Source organism: Strix aluco, chromosome 3 (assembly GCF_031877795.1).
Source record: "Strix aluco isolate bStrAlu1 chromosome 3, bStrAlu1.hap1, whole genome shotgun sequence".
Taxonomy (NCBI): Eukaryota; Metazoa; Chordata; class Aves; order Strigiformes; family Strigidae; genus Strix; species Strix aluco.
The window spans coordinates 30,636,054-30,652,939 of NC_133933.1; the positions used below are offsets into that span (position 1 = coordinate 30,636,054).

Genomic DNA, 16,886 nt, shown 5'->3' on the forward strand with positions numbered 1-16,886 from the left:
TCCTGACTTCAATTTAACCCTTGAAACTGATTATACTCCTGGGACTGCTGCCTCCTTTCTGCTCAACTCCTTCCTCCCTCCTGCCCACACCTTGTGTGAGAAGGATCCTGCTTGGGTAGCATTTGGAGTTTAGGACTAAACTATTCGTGAACTACTTAAAACATTGTGCTGCCATTCACAAACGTGTCTTAGGAGACATGTTCCCTAGAAGATTAACATCTTGGCTTCCCTATGGTGAGGCACAGGCAGTAAAGCAGCACTGACCTCGATATCCACCCCGTGCAGTATGGTAATACTTTTCTTAAATTAGGTCTCTTTTCCTCAGAGAACATGTAGCATCAACCAAAAAAGCATTTTTTAATGATTCCAACTTACAGGCCGGATGCAACACATTTTTCCCAAGGCAGTCAAGAGGAGGAGGATGTAATGCAAGTCCTTTCTGTTTGGTATCAGGGGCCATATGAGTAACAGCTACAGATCAGCCTCTGCACTCTGTGTTGAAGCGTGTGCCCCATGTTAGACAACTGCAGGTACGCTAACACAGGTGCTGCTTGGTAACACAGCCGGCACGCTCAGGCAGCGCCTTGATGCAGGCTCGTACAGCTGGGCCGGTGTTAAGGCAGCGTTCTCCCCCAGAGCGGGAGCGGTACGGGAAGAACGCCAGCTGGGGGCACCGGCAGAGCTGCCTCAGGTCGGCGGCCCGAGCCCACAGCCGTGACCCCAGTCCCTCTTGTCAAAACTGCACCTAACCCAGGCAGGCAGCTTGGCCATCGGGCGCTGGCACCCTTCGGGGCTGTGCCCCTCTCCTCGCAGCGGGGGTTTGGGGGTGCACACAGAGCCCACCTTGCGCTCCCGAGGTCACCCCGGCAGGTGGGAGCAGCAGGTCAGCAGGCGAAGGGGCCCTCACCTCTGTGGGTGATGGCGCCCAGGCAGCCCAGGGCTTCACAGCCTGAACAAGCAGGGGGGACAGGGAAGCGCAGCGGGGCGTGCTGGACCTGATTCCCCGGAGGCTCTCTCCACAGCTTTTCCACAACTCTGGTCTAAACGAAATGCATTTGCTAATCACTCCCTTGACTTAAAAATTTTAAACCAAGTTTCTAGCTGAACTTGCATTTCTGAAGAAGTGAAATCACAGAACTTACACTGGCACTTCTAGTTGCTAGCATGATAACATATCACCAGCAATGTTCTTTTTACAGATTTCCTATGCAGCAGCGTCTTTTGATTCCAGCAATAATGTTGGAAAGAAAACCAAGTAAAAGCCTGAATTATTTGTAATCTGTTCTGCTGACCTAATTCTGTCAGCAGCCATGATTAAGCTCTGTCAGCAGAAGTCTGCTGCTGCTACCTGGGTATCTTCAGCACTTCTATCTGCATGACATGTTCCAGAGACACATGGTTTATGAAAGCCACTTCCTTTTATTTTAGAGAACTCTGCTCATCTGAACATAACGGATTCCTTGTTGCTAGCTTCATTCTTATGTCTCATTTATCAGTGCAGCAACTCACTTTTATGCTTTTCTTCATCCCTGCTTTTCTACTTCTGCTTTTGCCTTTTCCCTTATGAGATGCCATTTTCATTTCAGTGTATGTCTTTAATTGGAATAAATGTATTGATCACACTCTTTTCCTATCCAAATGCACAAATGGAAAACTAAACTTTAAATCATTTTGCTATAAGTTACTTAAGCGATTTAAGTTACACCATGGACTGAGGCACATAGCTTATAAATTTACTACATGCTGTTTTGTAGCATATAATAAAAAGAAAGATGCATAACTCTTAAGATACTGGCTTGAAGCAATGTGAAGGGTAAGAGAGGAGTTCATTTCTTCCTTCATCTCAGTCTGTCCTTGCTTAATCTTCTCTGCTGCCTCTTTCTATACATCAATCCTTTCCTGATAACAGCTGGCACCGACACAAAGACAAGTACCTTGATGTTGCCTTGATGTGCTGTTTGCATAAATGTAGAGAATAACAAGAAAATAAATACCAGTGGAAAAGAAAAAGCAGAACCATGACCAAATATAGTGTTTGGCAGCTGCTGATTCAAAATATAAAATATAAAATACAAAAAACCCCAAACTTGCTACTTAACAAAACGGAAAGTTCTCTGCACAAGAACATGAGTGCCTCTGGAGTTGGCCACTGCAGCTGGCCAGTTCAGCTGCAGGACTTTCAGGATGCAGCATGACTTTTTTGGTGAAAGAATGATGCAATTATCTCCTAAAGGGTAACGCTCTGAAATCACCCTTTGAAGCTAATTGGAGGGGGTATGCTGAGCTATTGAAAAGAGCAGAGCGTGGCCATATTTAAGGCGACACAGATTTTTAAAAATTCTTTCTCTCTCTCTAGCATTAATGATCAACAAAAAGTTATTCATGCAAATATTTTTTTTACCTAGTATGCAAGTTGCTTGCTTGTTTATTCTTATGCAAAACTAATTTAGCTAAGAACAGAACTGCTGGGTGCTTTTTTATTAAACATCTGTTCTCAAATAGCCATATTTAGCCTAGTATTCTTATTTAGCTGATGGAAACTAAGTTTAGAAACTGCTTTGCCACTGCTTTTTTTGTCCCTCCCAGCATGAGCTGTATTGCAGTGATGGTGTTGAAAACCAAGGTGCAATTCTTTTGACAATAAAATGGCTGGTATGTTTACTGATGCTGTAATTCCTCTCACTGCGGTTACTATAATGTATTGTTAATGTAAAAACACTACAATGAACTTACTATTCTTTAAAGAACTATCAAGCTTACACACTGAAAAAAGTATGGAATATGGAGAATAAGATAGCATCTGAAATATAATGTCTCTTAAAATTTCAGTCTGGTTTGGGGCAAGGAGGAAGCATTTTAGAAAGATCCAAGGTACGCTAACCACATAAGCTGCCTGAATCCATGTGTTGTCTATAGCAACATTGGCTTAAAAAACCCCAAGCCCACACATTTATGTAGAAGCATACAGAATACAGTAGATAGCTTAACTGACAGCTTGGCAGACCCGTGCATTCCAGCATGTATGCCAGAAATGGAAAACTGAACATGGAAAAAGGGGGCGAAGACATAGCCCTAAAACTTCTGTGGACACCCAGAAAAACACTTTTTTCCACGTTCCAAACTAGTTCTGCAGTACATCCATGCCCAGTTTGTTGAAAATGGTTTGGAGAAAGTATATAAGGCCATGTTTTCCAACCCTTGATACCCTGCATTAGGACAGGTTATTAACTGTTTGAAAGTGAAGTAAAGGTATAGATTCCAATGAGATGCTAGAGAAAAGAGGAAAGAAATCTGCATTATGACTTTCTCTGCTTTTGGGTGGGTGCCAACGTTAAGGAAATTAGTTGAAAACTGATCCTGTTTAAAACACCAGGATTCTTTTTTCTCCCAAGTAGGTACTGAACTAATCTATATTTTTTTATGTTCCGTCTTGGACAATACAGAATGATTGTTTTGGTCTTGAAGTTTCATCATTGCATTTGATTTCTAACAGCAAACTAAACCTTCTGCTCTTTAATTTCTTAGCAGCATGACCACCATAGGCTAAAGCAGCTCTAATCAATTCTGGGTATCTGAAGTTGCTGTGCATGTCTAGAGTCTTGCTGGTGTTACTCAGTTATGACGTTTCCATAATGTAGATATTTTAACTTTCTCTGAGCAAAAAGTGAAACTTTTCTACTCTAATGGTTTAGGGAAAAAGCCCTGTGAATATTTTCAGTAAGTAACAAAACCCCTATTATTTTGAACTAGAAACATTCTGATACCGAAGCAAGAAGAGTTAATATTTACAAGGCAGGAGGGAATGAAAGATAAGCGCTAATAACGTGGTGATGTACGAAAGACCTTGCATCAGCAGATGTGATACACTGATTGAGTGCTTTTTGATACTATCAAGTGGCATTTTATTTAAGTACAAAGAAGAAAACACGTACTTTTTATCAATCATGTTTCTTGTAATTCAATAAATAGCATTTCCAAAGAAAGGTACTTTCTGTAAAGAGAACTAGGAATTTCAGACTGAGCAGTGAAACAGTAACTTCTTTTTCAGAGGGATGCAAAACCACAAATCCCATAATGCTGTCCTCTGACTGTGCAAAAGTATGTAGAAAAATGCTGAAGAGAAACTTCACGTGTGCTGTGTGCACCTACCTGAGCAAATAAGTTGCTTGAATTAAAAGGGTTTTTTTCCATGTTCTTATTGTAAATGAAACATCTCTCCGATTCCTGTATCTTAAAGAAACTGGGTCAGTTGAGGTACTGAGTATATATGGGCACACAGGGGTACACCCCTCCCCTGGTGCACTGATACGCTGTCACACAGGGATTTATCGTGGTTGGCTTATGAATGACTGTCAGAAAGGTAACTTCCACTTTTCACCACACAAACAGACAAGGATGAATACCGTTTTTTTTGCGGAAAAAAACCCCTGAACTTGAGAAGACAACAGCAAACTAGTCATAGGGAAACCTGAGGATGAAATGTTTAAATGGGAGCAAGAAATCTCCCCAACTTTTATGATAGGAAAGATGTTTTTAAAAGCCAGTTGTGCTATTTTGCAGCTGCAAAAACATGGAAACTAGAGGAAAGGGTGGCCTTTCTTAATGGTGCTTGCTAGGAAAAGCCATGATCGGCATGTGAGGTTCTATTCCCAAATTTCTAATTTGAAAGGACAAATAGTAGACTCTGCCTGTTTTAGTGCAGTTTGATCTAAGACAATAGCAGACTTGAAGCAGTTTTGTATTACAAAAAGAGCAAAACCTTCTCAAGTCACAGTTTCCTGGGTAAAGGACTTTCCCTTGGACTTGCTGTATTTTCAGTGCTCCCTGGAATAACAGATAGATAGTAATTAATTTCCTGGCACATGAAACACAGAGACTGGCAGGAAAGGCTTCTAAAGCAAGAAGCTTGCTGTATAGTCATATTCAAGCTAACGTAACAATGAAGTTGTGGTAGTGGTATGATTAAGACCAACTGTAGAAACCAAAACTGTAGTAACAATCCAGGCCTGAGTGGTGACCCCTGGCATGTATAAGAAAGGGAAATACATGCTCTAGAGCACTTCAATGAAATGCTGAGAATAAATTCGGACTGCATCTTTAAATACCTTACTAAATGATGTGGAAGTTACTGTTCATTAATTGGTTTTGTACTGAAAGATAGTCATACGGCAAATGAACCCTGGGTATCTTGGAAATGCAGGGTGATTTAGACTGTTTTTAAAATACCTTTAATCCAGAAGTAATAGGATTCTTCCACACTGGCCTCTGAGCAGAGCCTTCCTGACAATTTTTAACTGGTTAAATGGCTCAAAGAAAAGTAACATAAGTGAATGCTCTGGTTTTAGTTTTAGATTTTTCTACAAACCTGAAAATTTTATAAACAGCTGTTCTATATTATTTACATAATATATTGGTCTGTATATTTTTTGACACCTAAAGTAGGCTGGCAGCTGTTAGTCACAAAGTATTTGTGGAAGGAAACCCACCTCCGGCTTACTGGCAGTGACCAAGGATTTTAAAGATTGAATGGACTCAAAAACTTGTCTTATCTTCACTGCCTATATTGAGCACAGCTCCTATTTAGATTAAGACAGTCTAACCACTGGTGAAATAAAGAAGATTCACTGTCATATCTGGCAACTGCTTTCAAGATACTTTTCTTAGTATTTGCTACCACTCTGGGTTTCTGTAACAGCTTTACATGGCATCTATTTTCTATGACCCTCGAGAAAGTATTTTCTCATACTGCCAGATAATGTTAGACATATACCCGTACAAGCCTGAAGATGGTCATAAAGCAGTCTTCTAACAGTGAGGAACCATACTCGGAAAAGCACCATTTTCTTTGTGTTAATGCAAGTAGTTTGGGTTGTCTGCCTTAGCCTTTAAAGAAGGGAAAACTTTACCAAAGATTTGCTCATTGGTCTGCCTGTGTTCTTGAGTACGTTCTGTTCTTTTCTATTGCAGACGTTCTAAAGTGCTCAGTGAGAGTGTACCAGCAGGCTAGAACTGAACACAGCTGCGTGCAAAGGGGTGGAAGGAACCTGGCTGGATTTCAGACTAGAGGTGTCTGTCCTTGAATGCCACCCACAGATTACCAGGAAACCTGAACTGGTGGGAGGGAAAGCAAAGGTAATTAGAATGAAGGTTTATTGTTGCCTAAGTTCATATATAGTAAAACTCCATTTAGAAAGACAGAGCATTAGCTTAACCAAACATTTTAAAATCTCCTCTGAATGACTGGCTTGGGTTAAGCTTGTTTGCTAGATGGGACTAATGAAGTATCAGCCAGGGGCGAGAGCAGCAGTATTGAGAATCTGTGTCCTGATTACAGGGTGAGACTGCAGGCTACTGGATTTTGAAAGTCAAGCTTTGCTACTGCGTGCTGTCAAGTCTTTTCAACCAGCTTTCCTTCATAAAAAAGGCAGTGATACTGAACTGATCCTACAGATTTAGTTCAGTTCCATGCCTGAAAACCTCTCCCTCCCTCCTTAAGAGGGAAGTGCTAGTTTACACATATAGTGATACTGACAGTGGTTTGACTCTCAGATTCAAACTGGAGTTCTAGGAAGGTAGGAATGCTTTGCTGTGCTGCACAGAACACCCTGCATGGCATATGTTGCCTTTATTTCAGGGCATGAAATTGGTGATTCTGGCTATTTTGCTGTATGAATGCGAAAGCGGGCACTTCAGACAGGTATCATTTAAGCTTTGGCTGTTTTACTCATAAGAACACAATGCAGCATGCTCAAATACTGATGTTTATAAATTGTATGAAGCATGAGCATGGCATTTTTATTAACTTCCTCTAAAATTTAACTAAAAATTTTCTGTCTGAAAATGAGATGAGATGGTCAGTAGGTAGAAAGATGACTTGAGACAAGACCTAAAGCAATGACTGGAGTGTTGCTGTTGGCACTTGCTAAGAAAGGTGGCAGAAAGCAAAACTGGAGAAATGTGGTAAAAGAATGGGAGAAGAAATAAAGAATGAAAATAGCTTATCTGAAGTTTTATAAGTGAGGACCAGCAATATGCTGCAAAAGTCAGAAGCCACATTAGGGGATAGAAAAAGATGATCAGTGTATGGCACAGTTACAGCGTTATGCAAATGCACAGCTAGAGAGAAAGACATTGTTAGGCCTTAGGAAACCCCTAAACATGAAGGGGAAGGTAAACAGATCACAGTCTTAAAAGGGAGGAAGTTTCATACAGGAGAAAAATACGGACAAGAAGTGTGGCCTACTGAGGTTAGTAGGTAGCAGTGCTAGTAAATACTGGTCTGTAACAGTCAGAATCTGCACAGGTCATTCTGCTTTTTCGGGGTGGAGATGACCTGTGATGGCTGTTAGCTATGGCTCTGTCAACACCATTAAGGTCCAGAGGTCACTTTAAATGTACACTGGCTTTCCCCAACACAGTGAGGCTGGAAGCAAGAAATTCTCTAATAATATACCTTTCCCAAGATCAAGTATTCTTTCTGCCAGAGGGTTGCTTACATGGGTTAATACTTCCTGCAGCTGTCTCCAGAGTTATTTGGTTCCTATTTAGGTCTGATAATTAAAACTCTGAGCCGACTGAAAAGCCATTTAGCCAAAACCTGCAAGCTGAGAGTAGAACACCAACGCCAATGAAATACCACCTCTTAATCTCACCATGCATCAAACCAAAATGCGGAAAGACTTAGTATTGAGCACAGTCACATTTCTATACTATATACAGCTTGAACTTGGCAGGCGGCTTATGCAAAACTAAAGCATGGCAAATTTGAAGAAAATATAATACAGACTTGAAAGCGGCTGTTCCTCTGAAGCACCAGATTTAACCAGGTCAGCTCAATTTCTTCCTTCACGTCAGTGTCTGGCATGACTTTAAGAAATGTTATTATGACTGAATACTAGGAATGAAAGAAAGGAAGAATAGCTTGAAATTGAGGAAAGCAAACACCTGGAAGGGAGAACCAGGCCGTGTATCTTCCCATAAAGGCTTTGATTAACTTCCTGGGTTTTTTTCAGGCATATTGTAGAAGATGCACAGGCAGCTTCCTTACTATCACAAATGACTGTCTTGAAATACCTCTCCTAAAACAGCTTTGGGCCTCTCTACAGCCAGAAAACGCAGACAATCTTCAAGCAGAAGCTTGCTTTCTTGTCTTTCAGCTATTTCCCATTGAGATTATCCGTTACTGTCTGATAGTAACACTAGACTTTTCCTTCTTTTGTGATTGTATAAACCTTTGAGTGCTCTTGGTAAGTATGATCCAGCCTCTCTGGTTGTCTTGTCCTGTGACCCAGTTGGCTATTCCTTCTGTAAACTCTTTTAATAGCACTCAAATCAAAGCCACTCCCTTAATACTGAAGCAGATTCCTGCAGCTGTGTCCCTCCTGCTAACCTAGTAAAGGTAGAAGTGCTTAATGCAGTCTGAAGGCAAAGTTGATGATAGCTTTGCACCTGGTATTATCTCCTTTGATTCACGGTGAACTGATCTTCAAAGCAATTGAGCACTCTTTTGCTATCTGTACTGTTTTTCTCCTCTTAAGTGTAAGTAGTGTCCAGCTAGACCAGGTTTACACAAAACCAACCCAGCCAGTTGAGAAAAAGGCCATGCCTTTCCCTATAGTGAACTAAACCACTTAATGACCTATTCATCCTATCCACAATGGCACTTTCTAGTATGCATCTGCTTTGCAATATGGTTCTACAAGCACTTCATTTAGAGATGTAAGCCTGTGGAAGTCTCAGATTTGTACCGTGATCACTGTGTTCTTCTGTTAGCAGGCAGTTACTAAGACTCAAAATGAGGCTGCTGGAACTGTAAGAGCCTAGAAAAGTCTCAATATGCCTCAGTGTCCCCTGAGATTGTGGGTTTTGACTTATTACAAGTTAATATGCAAGCTGTATGTACACCTGGCATTCAGTTACATCAAAGGAGCTATAGCAAAAAACATGTAACAATCTGGCATCCATAACATTAACCATGACACAGATGTGAAGTAGATTTTGCAAGTCTTTCAGAATTCAGAAGCCATTTAGTATCAAAAGATTAATAATTTTTTATATATATTTTTATATATATGTATATAAATAAATATAAACTTAACTTTTCTACAAACATATTATAGATGACCATAGTTCTTGATCACACAGTCAAACTTCTTCAATTTATAGCTCTTCAGTCTGCATGTACTGGAGTTATGATCAAGAATAACTCAATGAAACAAGAGTTTATAGAATTATTTTATAAGAGAACTTTTATTTAACAGTAGACAGTCTCAGTAAATTAGGTTGATAGGAGCAACCAATTTCAGCATTAATGGAGCCAAGTACCTGGTGAGCTCATGACTTGACTTCAGTTTCTTCTACTTGAGGTAGTGTATCCCAAACCGGTTCTCGAATGTGTTCAGGTACCTTCTCTATCTTAGTCTAAAAGGAAAGCAAAGCAACCATTTATTATACCAACTAGTTAGCACCTAACTACCTCGCTTTCTTTAGTCTGAGATATTTATCAGATTAAAAATGCCACCTAGTGGCGTTTTCAAGCAATACAGCCTCTTTACCGTTTAGTACGTTAGAAACCATTCCTTCCAAACTACACACACCTCCTCTGCTGACTTTCTTCTAAAGAATTTTGTAGTTATTGGTACTTGCATCAGGATTTAGTCTCATGACAGTTAATAACATGAGATGGAAACTTACCTTTTTAACTTCCATGGCAACCCCTTCAGGTAAGTTTCGTTGAACATACTCCAAGTAAACTGCAGCAGTACTGCTTGTTAGGTATTTTAACTAAAACAGAAATAATGTTATTTTAATGAACTACTATTAATAATACTTCAAACAGAATACAAAAAAAATGAATTTGCCCTAGCTTCTCTAGCTCTTGCTGTGGGACCAAACATTCTAGAGGAAGGCAGCTTCCATAACACTGAACAGACAGCTAAGTTGTACACAACTCTCATGCAAGTATAAAGTATTTCACTCCACAGAACTGCACATACTGCCTGTGATCACATGCATGAATTATGATGGAAGTGGTGGATCTTAACACTGCAGGTATCAGATGAAATTAATTACAGGTAATACAAGAATTACCAGCTTTTATACACTCTCCAAGTTCAACCTTGTTATAAATCCTGCAACTCCAAAATTCCATTGAATTTTGGTTTTCTACCTTCTCCTGGATGGCAAAAACAGTGCTTATGGTCTGTGGGCAGCCATTTGTACTGCACTGATATCTGGGGACTTAAAGCAAAGTCCCATTTTGCTAAGCACTGTGCAAATATACAGTAAGACACCCAGGAGACACAAAATGCTGGCAGTAAACCTTTCTTCTAAGAAAGTTAACCACAGCTGCATTCTAAACCATACAGAAGTCTGTGTCATCAGCCAAGAGCTAGTGGTCTGTATACACTTCCTTTCTTGTATTTCCCCCACGCAGTTTTAGTTTGCCACATGATGTTACATAGGGCAAAAGTACGTGTGTTCAAAAACGTCAGACAAGCTCACAAAGAACAGAATCCTTAGTGACTGGTAATGACAATGACTTAGCTGCATCGCCCTCCCTTCCTGAGAAAGCTTCTATCCCACTGATTCTTGGAAACCAAGAGCATAAAATATATAAAGATAGCCCTCAATTCTACCTTAATCCCTCTTTCAGCTGTTAAGGTGATGGTCAAAACCAGCCTTCTAATTCAAAAATGATGTATGCTGTACATTCAGAATAACTTGTGGCACATTTGATGTACCTAGCTCAGCTGTTTTCTGTGATTCTCTGCACTCTCCTTCCCAATCCAAGTAAACAGGAAGTTTGTGTTCACTCCTGAACTAACATCGACTAACGTCTCTGAATTGTGCAGCTAGATCATACCTTTTCTTTTTATATCTTTCTTACCTCCAAACACATGTAATGTGTTCTCATTTCATACTGAACTCTGTGCTTCTTGTAAATGTGTACAGATTTTAAAAGTGTCAATCGTTCTATTGTCTTTGGAGGTTTATATCTGAACAAAGCACAAAAAGAAAATTTTGTTTTATATAAAGCATGGTAATACAAATTATCTGAAAGAGTATGCCGAAATCCCCATTCTTATTTGACATTTAGAAGATCTACAAGGAAGTATTAAATACTGGTACAGTTTATTATTAACCCACATGGGCATGGTTCATACTCAGGTATTACTGAGCATTAGTTCAGGGAAGCTAGAGCATTGACAAGTGTACTTAGAGACTGTCGATTTCCTTCGTGTAGTTCAAATGCACTTCTGCTTGTGGCAGCGCTGAGTGTAGAACTGCTGCTGCTTTCTCATCACTGTGCTGCCATCTAAGAAGTGTTAGATTTATAATCTGAGAAAAAATGCCAGATTACACCTGTTTCTTCTGAAAAAGAGAAAATACTTCTAAGCCCAGAACCTGAATTACAGTAGATGACATAAGAAGTATCTGACACCACATCACTCTACAGATCAGTTACTTACACTTTTTCAACAGAGATGCCAAGTTCTTCAGCTGCAAGCACTGCGAAATATTCATAGCTGTCCAACACAGCTTTATCGTGGCCTTTAACTAGAAGAGACAACCTCTTGTACAGTGTTTCTGGCTCATCTGAAATAGATACCTGCATTTTTAAAGAAAGATCAAGCGTTACCACTCCATGTTCTCCTTAATGCATGCACTGCATATTTTCTTAGCCTGTGCACCCCATTTGTAAGAGAGGAAAAACCCACACACTGTTAGCTGCTTATTTTAGTTTATCTGCACGAGGCTAACAGTATTACTTTGATTGACAGTTCTCACTTATCAGGGAAGGCAAAAGTGTGAAGAGATACCTAACTTCTGAAGATTTAGGTAAAACTTCTTGATAGGAAAAGGAAAGTGAATGCTGGATAAATATAAGGAGAACATCAGCAAAGGCAAGAATGAAGCGCATTGTCAAAGCAAGTCTGGAGCAGCAATATTTGTATTTTAAATAGCAGTGTGAGAATACATGAAATTCTCAGACTTCACTTGGATATGGACAGTAACCAGAACATTATGGACAGTAACCAGAATTCTCTCTTTACTATGTCAGTTATAGGGCTACTTTAAACAGAGCAGGCTTCCCAAGCATACTGTCCTTTACGTTTGACCAGGTACAAGTTTACAGCTTTCATTTACAACTTTGTGACTTCCAGTTCAAGCTTCAATTTCTGATGGCCTGGGCTCACTGATCATCTGAAAAGCCCTGATGTGTCCAGGAAGCACAGGTTTACTCTGGGCAGTTTAGCACAGTAAGTCCAGCATGCACCAGACAGGGCAGGAAGGCTGTGTCTGCACTGTAGATCTAATACTGACCGTAAGATTTTGGCTTGCTTGCATGTATTGTACAGATTGAGCATGTGTTCCTCACATGCTCCTGCAGTCCTAGTCAAAATGAAGGCATTCAGAATCTAAAAGCAAGATACCCACCACATGCCTTCATGAACTCCCCACCTCATCAGCCCTGGGCTCCCAGCTTTCAAACCAGAGACAAAGGCCTTTGGCTGGTTAAGCTGGTGCAGGCACTGAACTGAATGTAGCCAAAAAGATGGTACTTCATGGAGTCACAGTTGCATAGAGAAGGAAGAAAACAATTAAGAGGCAACTATGGGTGATAGAAATTTGCTGAAAAAAACCCCTTAAATACCAATAATCTAAATTCTTTCTTTCTCTATGGCAAATTTGACATCATTAAGACAGAACTTAAAAAAGCTGCAACAAAGGAATTCAAGATTTTCTGTACACCCTCTTTATTACTAAGACAATATATAAACTACCATTCTATAAACACTTACCAAAGGATTAGTCTTAGGCTCCTGTGTATCAACATGGGATCCAGTCAGCCGTGCTCCCATCAAGTCAGTGGTTCTAGAAATGTGGTAATGGAGAAAGCATAAAAGAAGTTGTTAAAGTTGGATTTTTTTTAGGGAGTGTGGAGGAGAAGTGGAAAGAAGGAGGGCCTTTTATACTTACGGAAAAAAACACTGCTTTTGCAGAATTCTGCTTGCATAATTGACAGAAAAAGCTGATCCCTGTATAAAACAAATAGGTTATGGGTTGTTTTTCCCCAAACTGGAAAGTAGCCAGTTAATACAGGTTTATTAAAGGTTACTTTTTTGCACACCAGAACATAACACATTCCTAGGCATTGATCTGCCAAACTACAAAGTTTGTTCTATTGGAAAACCCAGAAAAACAGAAGCATAGAAATGTATTTTAGTATACAACTGCACCTAAAAAGAGAACCACATTAAGGCAACAATGTAACAGTATGCACTTGTTATTAATAAGGCACCTGAATAGCAACCACAAAGCATTTTTTAGCAGAAATATGTATTTTGTTTGGTGTCAGATACCATTTCCCTATATAATATTTTCTCTTTTAGTTTTACTTTCACAGTACAATATATATCAGTTTTGTCAACTGACAAGCCTAAGTAGGACTTGCTGTTGTAAAAGCAACTGAAAACAGTATCCTATAAATGCAAAATTTCAGCTTCTGAATTTGACTGAAAATTTTCCATTTTTTCAGCAACAAGTTCCTTATGATTTTGAATACTTGTTCTTTTGAAGAGAACGTTTAAATATAAATACTTCTAACAAGTAAATGGACTTTATTTAAAACATAACATGGTTCTCCTGTGTTAAAAAGGGAATACAACTCTTAATTAAGGTGTAGCATTACTGTCTTTCATATTTGAATAACACTCCCTTCTGAACATTATGGGGCTTCTACCTTCCTTTCACTAATTCTCAATTTGGCAAAGTTATAGACTACTTGAGGAGAGAAAAAAAAAAAAAAAAAAGAAGCCAGAACTCTCGCTTAAGAGGAGCTCAGGGCTGCAGCTGAATGCTCTTATTTAACAGGTGCTGGAGTCATAGCTTTAAGAGAGAAGACAGATACCCCACACACCAGTTATGTAGGTGACTGTATAATCAAAACATCAGAAAACTGCCAGAATTTACACTTTTCCAGGTAATCTTAATTTAGTTGCTAAATATGCACAACTAACCATATGATGCTCTCAGGTTCCTAACCTTCTCCAGTATGCATTACATATTAGTTACAGATCAGCAGTGAATGAAGCTGTTTTCTGAAGTAATTCTGCCTCATTCGCTATTTAGCCTACAACTTTTGCATCCAGTAAGGAAGATGACTGCAGGAAGAGGCAGGAGAGTTTCTGGTTTACAAAACTGACTGTTGTTTGGAGAGCACAGCTGAACGTCTCCCCTTAGGCAAGCCTTTCAAATCCAGGTGTTCAAGGAGGAGCAGCAGTGTTACATTAAGTGCATGACACAATAAGCAACTTTAAGAGCACCGAATATTTTCTACTACACTTGATGACCATTCAGAATGTTTCAAAGTTCATGCTCGGAACTACCTGAGCCTTAATACCAAAAATGAGAAAAATGCATCTGATAAAATTATTTTTCTTTGCACCTCAGTTCTCTATCTCTGAAGTCAGAATACTGCCTCCCTTTCATCCAACGCCAACATGAAGCACACTAACACCACCACCTGACATCGCATCAGGGAGTAGACAGGCCCATGAGTGTAAAAGACTGTATTCAGTGCAGGGCTTAAACCGTGCGTGCAAGCATATGGCAAAGAATCTGACCCCAGATGACAAATATAAGACTAGAATTGTAACTACAAGCTGTATCTGGTTTGGGGTTTTTTGTGCGTATGCAGCCTCTGCTATGCATTATTTTACTTCTAACTGCTTGACCTTGTAATACAGATTTATTACTTGTATGCAAATATATGTATAACCACAGCATATTGTTATGTGGTTTTGGATAAAGAAATTTCAGTCTTCATGTAGTAAAGATGAATAAAACAAAACATCATGCAACAGTAGAGTTCTATCCCACATACTAAGCTCTGCAGCCTTTACAATATTCTATGCTTGTGCATATTATTCCCACCACGTGTTGTCTCCTTTTGTTACTAATTTTTTGTAAAATAAAAGGTGCTCTGTGCAAATTCAGACAAAATGATATGCTGAGTACCCCAGGTAGTAAAGATGGCATTCAGCCGGCAGTAAAGTATATTTTAACAGCTTCCTTCGTTCTCTGATTTAAATGTACTTGATGCACTCCGGCCAGCATAGAAGGTAGAAAAAGACACTCAGACTGCAACACAACAGAATTCAATTTCCTGTGTAAACCAAGGCCTTGCACAAAACAAAATTATCCCTTTTCTAATGCAAAATAGCCTTCATTTTGTTTGGATGAGAGACTCCGAAGTACTCAGGAGATGGATACCTGAAAGGTAAACAAGTCCAGAACACAGCACATACACAGAAGAACCGTTTAGGGCTTCAGAAAATGAATAGGAAACCCCCAACATCGAATTTTCTCAACTTGAGAGAAAGCAATCACTCTTTAGAATTCAAAACCAGCAGAAAACATCGGTAGTGTAAAAGTTTTGCTATTTAAGTTATAATTTCAAGATTTGAAACAGGCTTGGGGCATGAACACCAAATCCAAACCATTTATCTGTCATCCCCTACACCCAGGGTTACCGCCACAAAAACAGGACCGCAGGAGAGTTTTGAGGGCCCGCTACACCGATGTCGACGGGCAGAGACACAGCTGCTAAACCCCAACCCTCCCCGAAGCCAGAAGGAAGCCACCTGCGATCTCCCTCGCCCGCGGGAGCCCACCGAGGAGGGCGGGCCGGCTCCAATATAGCTCGCACCGGGGACGCGATGCCGGGGTTTACACAGCGCCGAGCATCGGCCCTCAGGCGTGCGGCCGAGCCCGCGCGGCGAGCGCTGCTCCAGCTGCCTTTTCCTTCTCCCCTCAGGCGTGAAGACGCCGAAGGAACGAAAGAGGAGGAGGAGGAGAACGGGGCGTACCCATCCCCTCTCCCGCCACACACCCCACCTGACAGAGCCGCCGCCACAGCCACCCGGCCGCCATCTTGTCTCCGCCCCAATCCGCCGACCATAGCGCTCGGCCCGGAAGGAGAAGAGCGGCCTCATCCGCCCCCCCCCGAAGACTCAGGCGACCGAAGAGCGCCCTCGCCGCCATGGCGGAGCGAGCACCCGCGGTGAGGCGGGGGCACTGCGGAACGGTCGGGTAGGGCCGCGATCGGGGGTGGGAGACGAGTTGGGAGCTCGTATACGAGCCATACGAGCTCCCAACTCGTCTCCCCACCCCCGTCCCCGCCTCCCCCGAGCGTTGTCTCAGCGAAGGATGCCCAGACCGTTTGCCGACAACGGTTGCCCCCCTTTCCCCTCACACACGCCTCTCCGTCCCGTTTTCTCCACTGGCGGAGGGAAGAAAGCGAGAATTGTTAATTTTTGCGATCCCGAGGCAAGGCAGGTGAGATTTATTTTTTTTGCTTAAGGGGAGAGGTAAAGGAGGTTTCTTCAGCTTTCTCCCCCTTTCCGAGAACGCTTTTTACCACACTCGTTCTTGCCAAGAGTACTCCTGTCCACCCCCACCTGTATAGAGGTGACTACATGGAATATTTCTTCTGGAACCATTCAGAAATTCTTTGAAAAATAATTACATGTGAACCTAGTTTCCAACTTTCTCCCCCTTAAAAATACTTTTTTTTTTTTTTTTAAAAAAAGGTATACAAGCCTATTAGCAAAACCCAGCCAACTACGTTTTACCAAAGTATAAAAATGTCTGGAAATGTCACATAAACCCCTTTCTTCTTACACATCTACGTAGCAGTTAATGTAACAACACCGGTTCTGATCAGTACCAAACATTTAGGGTGTGTGTGCGTAAACAAGTACTAATTCATGCACTAAGCCATCTTAATACATCCAGTTAGGCAGTAACCTTAAATTAAGCTGTGTGCAAGTCAAATGCTAACAGCAGGAACCTGAAACCAGCATAGATCACAAGCTATA

The 16,886-nt window shown here is 40.8% G+C and overlaps 1 protein-coding gene across 1 annotated transcript; it reads right to left on the reverse strand.

The window, feature by feature from the left end:
* Positions 1-9,221: 9,221 nt before the first annotated feature.
* Positions 9,222-15,965, reverse strand: MRPS10 (mitochondrial ribosomal protein S10). The gene is made up of 7 exons (XM_074817980.1): positions 15,904-15,965; positions 12,985-13,043; positions 12,807-12,879; positions 11,472-11,611; positions 10,889-10,997; positions 9,694-9,783; positions 9,222-9,420 (listed from the first exon to the last, which is right to left on the reverse strand). Exons 1-7 carry the CDS (start codon positions 15,937-15,939, stop codon positions 9,334-9,336), a joined length of 594 nt encoding a protein of 197 aa, XP_074674081.1. The 5' UTR covers positions 15,940-15,965; the 3' UTR covers positions 9,222-9,333.
* Between the last annotated feature and the right edge of the window lie 921 nt (positions 15,966-16,886).